Consider the following 7,265-nt stretch of genomic DNA (forward strand, 5'->3'; position numbering starts at 1 on the left):
TAATAGTACACTCTAAATACACAGTTATTAGCCATACTTATGTAAATACAGTAATATCAAAATAATCACTATTTATACATCAAATATATACTGTCATAATTATCACTACAACACATACACAAAAATCTTTATAAATTTAAAACAGAAAAACAAAGACGAAAGAATTGGATGGGAGATGCGTAAGTACAGTAGGTAGGTAGGTAGGTAGGTAGGTAGGTAGGTTGGTAGGTAGGTACGTAGGTAGGTAGGTAGGTAGGTAGGTTGGTAGGTAGGTTGGTAGGTAGGTAGGTAGGTTGGTACGTAGGTAGACAGAGAGAGTCTGTGTGTATGTATATTTATGTACTTGTGCGTATGTTTGTGTGTATATGTTTCTGCGTATGAGTGTGTGTGTGTGTGTGTGTGTGTGTGTGTGTGTGTGTACCAGAATACAAAAAGAACAGAGAGAGAGAGAGAGAGTGACCTTCCTTTGGGCTGTGTGAACATTTTTAACCACCCGCCCTGTATGTCGTGACCTGACACACACACACACACACACACACACACACACACACACACACACGTATGGACATACATACATACACACATGCACAGAAACAAACACACACCCCTTCACATACATACATAGTCGTCCACTCTTTACATTCATACATAAACACACACACACACACACACACACACACACACACACACACATTCGAAGATACATACGCACATACACACACGTACACACGCATACATACTCTTACACACACATTCACACATACATACACATACACATACTCATGAACACATGCATGCACACACACTTTAACATACGTACACAAACACACATCGTACTTGCTCATACACACATACACACATACCTGTATATACATACACAAACATACTTAGTTACACGTACACATGCCCAGACGCACATGCACACACACACACACAGACACACACACACACACACACACACACACACACACACACACACACACACACACACACACACAAGCACATATTTACGCACAAGTACTCAAACACACACATAGACATACACATACACAGGCAAGCATACACATACATACACACACCGGTGCACACCCACGTAACTACATACATACATGCACACACATACGCACACATACACAGACATACAGATACACATGCCAACATAGTTTTACACACACACACACACACACACACACACACACACACACACACACACACACACACACACATTTTCCTTCTTATACCCAAATTTCTCTCTCTCTCTCTCTCTCTCTCTCTCTCTCAACTACGCACTACACTTGGCCTAAATTCTGCAACACCTTACTCAGACCCAGACGAGAGAGAGAGAGAGTGTGTTGAAATAGGGATGTGCCGTATAAGAGGGGGCGTGACCTGACCTTACCAGCTTACACGAGAGAGAGAGAGAGAGAGAGAGAGAGAGAGAGAGAGATAATGTGTATAGTGTATATATATCTGTATTACACCCTCGTTTGCAAAGTGAGAGCGAGCGTTTTGTGATGATTACCCCAACTTACCCAAATCAACCCTACCCAAACAAATCCAGTTTAATCCATCCTAATCCAGTCCAGTCTATTCTCATTATAATCCAGTCTGATCCAGTCTTCTCTGTCTATCTATTGCCAGACGCCTCAATCTGGTAAGGTGTGGCCACAAACAAATCGCCTCCATGTTGCCTTGTCCCCCGCCATTTCACCGCCCTCATCCCGGTTCACACACCCCCTCTCTCATATACCTCTTCACTCCATCCCTCCATCTCATCCTTGGCCTCCCCCTCCATCCCCCCCTCCTTCCACCTCACTCACATACACTCTCCTCGTTAGTCTCTCACTCTCCATCCTCTCCACATGGCCAAACCACCTCACTGTATTTCTCCTAACGCTTTCTATCACATCCACACCACAACACTCCTTCACTTCCTCATTTGTCAGTCTGTCTCTCCATGTAACTCCATATCCACACCATAATGCTCCTTCACTTCTTCATTTGTCAGTCTGTCTCTCCACGTAACTCCACATCCACATCCACACCACAACGCTCCTTTATATCCTCATTCATCAGCCTGTCTCTCCTTGTGACTCCACAGGCTCCTCTTAAATAACTCATTTCCACTGCTCTCACTCTTGACTTGTGTCCTTCCAACAAGGTCCAAGCTTCATTTCCATACGTTAGAGTTGGTATCACAATACTGTCATGTAGTAACTTTTTCACTTCCATGCTCACTTCCCTGTTTCTTATCACTGCTTTCAAGGAACCAGCAACCTTTCTTCCCTGCTGTACCCTTTCAAGCACTTCACCCTCCATACCTCCATCCTTACTCATCACACTACCCAAGTACTTAAACGTACTCACATTTTCCATTTCCTCCTCATCCAACCTCGCTGTACATTCACTGACTTCACCTCTCTCAAAGACCATCACTTTACTCTTCCCTACATTCACCTTTAGGTTCCGTTTCTTACACACTCTCCCAAACTCATCCACCAAGCCTTGCAGCTCCCCTTCGTCTTCACTCAACAACACAGTATCATCTGCAAACAACAGTACAGGGAGTTTCCAAACACTATCCTCTCTCACCAGGGCCACTCCAACATCCACTACCCTACCTTGTACCTCTTTTATTACCCCATCCATGTACAGATTGAACAACCATGGAGACATGACACATCCCTGTTTCAAACCAACTCTCAAAGAGAAAAATTCACTTAGTTCACCATCCACACGCACTGCAGCCTTCGCACCATCATACATACTCTTCACAGCATTCAACAACTTCCCATCTACTCCATATATTCTTAACACTTTCCACAATCCTTGTCTATCCACCCTGTCATATGCTTTCTCCAAATCCATGAAGGCCAGTCTAATCTCATCTATCCTAATCCTGATCCAGTCTAATCCTAATCCAGCTTAATCTACCCTCCTCTGAGCCCGTCGTTAACCTGTAATAACCCCGACAGGTGAGGACGAGAGCCAGGACGAAGAGGTTAAGTTCATCATGGCACGACTGAAGGACCCCGAGGCTGTCGTTCTGCCGCAAGACGAACCTGAACGACCACACCTCCCACCACGCACCACCCAGGTTAGACGCGGGGGGTTAGGAAGGTTAGGAACTGGATTGGTTTGGAGGGAGATGAGAAAGGGGAGGTTAGGAAGGGTTAGAGAGGTTAGGGACTGGTTTGCTTTGGAGGGAGACGAGGAAGGGGAGGTTAGTTGGGTGGGGTGGAGGGGTTAAGAAGGTTAGAGAGGCAAGGAGCTGAACAACAACATCCCCCACCACGCACGACACAGGTTAGATGCAGTTGGGTATAGCCTGATCCAAATTGTCTGATCATTACGGTCGGAGTTCAAGTTGGATTACAAACACCTCGTCCAATTTAGCCACGTTTGGGCATAGGCGGATCTAGACGGCCATTCTGGGGGGGTGGTAAGCAAGAAAGGGGCAGTCGCTAGTAGCCAGCTTATTTAAATGTTCGCTACTTGTTACGTATATGTCTAATTCTTATGAGTAACTTTTGGAAGGTTAGGCTAGACATACAGTGAACGTTTTCTATAGGAAAACGTTCACTAACGTCCCCATTTCCACACACACACACACACACACACACACACACACACACACACACACACACACACACACACACACACACACACACACACACACATTAAAAGATACGTTCTGTGTGTGGCATCTATATGTCTGGGTGAGGGTGATGTGGCCGACGCTTCTTCTTGCCTATGGCCCTGGGAGCTGAAAGGAACAAGAGGCGCAGCAAACACCTGGAAGGAATTACAGAGGGGCGCCAACAAATCCTAAATCCGCCAGTGCGTTTGAGTCAACATATTTCTCACTGTTTGGGCGTGATGCAAGTAACGGTGAGAAGCATTATGGTTGGAAATAGAATGTTACCCAGCGAAATGAGGTGTTGCTAGTCCAACTTGACTCCCATCGTACGCAGTGGGACAGTTCGCATCAAGATAAGTTGGGTTCCAATTGATGTGGCGACGCATTTAGGTTAGACTGGTTTGGTGTGGAGGGAGACAAGGAAGGGGGGGTTAGTTAGGGTAGGTTAGGTTGGGGTAGGGTAGGGTTAGATAGGGTAGAGTAGGGTAGGGTAAGGTTAGGCTGGTTTGGTGTGGAGGGAGACAAGGAAGGGGAGGTTAGTTAGGGTGGGTTAGGGTAGGGTAGGATAGTGTAAGATAGGGTAGGGTAGGGCAGGGTAGGTTAGGACAGGGTAAAGTAGGATACAATAGGATAGGGTAGGGTAGGACTGAGTAGGGCAGGGTAGGGTATGTTACAGTAGGGGAGGTAGGTAAGAGGAGAGGAGGTTAGAAATATTGATTACAAGAAGGCTCTTATCCCTTTTCTGTCCAACTCGCTAATGCAAGAGTTAACCGTTACTAGTCCTTCATTTATGCAACAGGTCAACTCTGGAACTGTCTCCCTCTGTCTGTATTTCCTACTTCCTATGACCTCCAGTCTTTCAAACGCAGTGTGTCCGGGCATCTCGAAATGATCGGATCTTGAATTTGGCTCTCTTTTGTTTTTTGTTTTTTTCTTGGAAGCAACGGTTTGTGGGCTCCTGGCCTTTGGTTCCTTCTTCCTAGCATAGAAAAAAAAAGTTAGGTAAGGGGAGGGGTTAGATATTGAAGTTAGCTAAGAGGAGATAAGAGGACATGGGGTTAGGCTAAATTAGGTGAGATATGGGGTTAGGTAGGGTAGGTATGGGGTTAGTAGGGCAGGGTAGGGTAAGGTAGATGAGATATGGGGTTAGGTAGGGAAGGTATGGGGTTAGTAGGGCAGGGTAGGGTAAGGTAGATGAGGTATGGGGTTAGGTAGGGTAGGTATGGGGTTAGTAGGGCAGGGTAGGGGAAGGTAGATGAGATATGGGGTTAGGTAGGGGAGGTATGGGGTTTGAACGTCATCCCTACCTATCTCACATCTACCCATCTTGCGTCTCCGCCTCCAGGACAACCGCGAGGCCCTTCGTAGCTTCCTCCGCCACCACACGGGCCGAGGGCGGGGTGGCGAGGACGGGGGTCGAGTCTCGGTCACCACGTCTCACGAGTTCATGGAGATCTACGAGCGAGAACTGCATAAATTCTTCGAGAACTTTATGAGTGCCATGCTGCAGGCCGAGATTGGCGGAGGTGGGTGTGTGGGGTGGTGCTGTTGTTATTATTATTATTATTATTATTATTATTGATACTATTATTATTATTATTATTATTGTCTTTGTCATTATTGTTATTATTATTATTATTATTATTATTGTTATTATTATTATTATTATTATTATTATTACTACTACTACTACTACTACTACTTCTACTACTGCTGCTGGTGCTACTACTACTACTACTACTATTACCACAACTGCTACTACCAATATTACTACTACTACTACAACTACTACTACTACTACTATTACCACAACTGCTACTACCAATATTACTACTACTACTACAACTACTACTACTACTACTATTACCACAACTGCTACTACCAATATTACTACTACTACTACTACTACTATTACCACAACTGCTACTACCAATACTACTACTACTACTACAACTACTACTACTGCTACAACTATTATTATTATTATCATTATTATACGGTACTTATTATTATTATTATTATTATTATTATCATCATCATCGTTACTCTTATTATTATATTTGGCTATATTATGGTCCTATCCAAGCCATTGTACCCCTTTCAATCCAGTGAGTGGAGAGGGGGGGGGTTAACTTCATGCGATGAGTGGATGGTGACTTGTTAGGTGTCTTTTAGTTAACCCTCTGAATCCAAGCGCCATTTTTTAGGCTATTTATGCTCATTCTTGACTTCTTTCTGCTGGAGAGGGTCGCCTTCACGTGGTGGCACTGGTATAACTTCATGCGATGAGTGGATGGTGATTGTACACCCTGGTTATAGTGACTCTACTCATACTATAGTGACTCTTACTACAGTGACTCTCCTTTACTACAGGGACTCTCCTTACTACAGTGACTCTACTACAGTGACTTTTTCCTTGCTACAGTGACTCTCCTTACTACAGTGACTCTCCTTTACTACAGTGACTCTCCTTTACTACAGTGACTCTCCTTTACTACAGTGACTCTCCTTTACTACAGTGACTCTCCATTACTACAGTGACTCTCCTTACTACAGTGACTCTCCATTACTACAGTGACTCTCCATTACTACAGTGACTCTCCATTACTACAGTGACTCTCCTTACTACAGTGACTCTCCTTTACTACAGCGACTCTCCTTTACTACAGTGACTCTCCTTTACAGTGAGCATTGAGAACCGTAGTGAGGAAGACAGGAAGGAAGGGGAGGTACACCCTGTGGAGACGTCCGCAGACCACTCCAACGCCGTCACCACCCCGTAACACCCCGGCGCGTCACATCACCCCATACCCGTCACCGTAGCGCCTTCGTAACGCCTCGTCGTTCACTGTAACGCCTCGTCGTTCACTGTAACGCCTTGTCCTTCACTGTAACGCCTTGTCCTTCACTGTAACGCCTCGTCGTTCACTGTAACACCTTGTCCTTCACTGTAACACCTTGTCCTTCACTGTAACACCTTGTCCTTCACTGTAACGCCTTGTCCTTCACTGTAACACCTTGTCCTTCACTGTAACGCCTTGTCCTTCACTGTAACACCTTGTCCTTCACTGTAACGCTTCCTCCTTCACTGTAACACCTTGTCCTTCACTGTAACGCTTCCTCCTTCACTGTAACGCCTCCTCCTTCACTGTAACGCTTCCTCCTTCACTGTAACGCTTCCTCCTTCACTGTAACGCTTCCTCCTTCACTGTAACGCTTCCTCCTTCACTGTAACGCCTCCTCCTTCACTGTAACGCCCCTGCTGACGACTCCTGTACATGGCGGGGTGTGCTGTGTGACACGTAAAGTGCATGTGGTGTAGAGTGTGAGGTAGAGGGAAGGAGAGTGTTTGGGAGAGTATGCTGGCCTACTCTCCATGTTAGTATCACTCTCAGAAGGTCAACAAAAGAGGATGGTCAGGATAATGTGATGACTGGTGAAACAGGATCTCTCTCTTTCTCTCTAATGCAAGGAAGAAGGAACCCAAGGCCAGGACCCCGCATACTATTCCTCTCTCTCTCTCTCTCTTTCTCTCTCTTTAATGCAAGGAAGAAGGAACCCAAGGCCAGGACCCCGCATACTGTTCCCTCTCTCTCTTTCTCTCTCTCTCTCTTTAATGCAAGGA

At 45.4% G+C, this 7,265-nt stretch overlaps 1 protein-coding gene across 1 annotated transcript in view; it reads left to right on the plus strand.

Moving 5' to 3' along the window:
* The window catches only part of LOC145393729 (uncharacterized), an 8,907-nt gene extending 2,484 nt beyond the window's left edge, over positions 1 to 6,423 (plus strand). The window contains exons 3-5 of the mRNA XM_080267774.1: positions 2,981 to 3,097; positions 4,986 to 5,166; positions 6,326 to 6,423. Of these exons, the coding sequence (XP_080123900.1) occupies positions 2,981 to 3,097; positions 4,986 to 5,166; positions 6,326 to 6,423 (396 nt within the window). The remainder of the gene's footprint in view (positions 1 to 2,980; positions 3,098 to 4,985; positions 5,167 to 6,325) is intronic.
* Positions 6,424 to 7,265: the final 842 nt, after the last annotated feature.

The sequence above is a fragment of the Coenobita brevimanus genome, chromosome 3, assembly GCF_032717465.1.
Source record: "Coenobita brevimanus isolate Jiangsu-jjx chromosome 3, ASM3271746v2, whole genome shotgun sequence".
Taxonomy (NCBI): domain Eukaryota; kingdom Metazoa; phylum Arthropoda; class Malacostraca; order Decapoda; family Coenobitidae; genus Coenobita; species Coenobita brevimanus.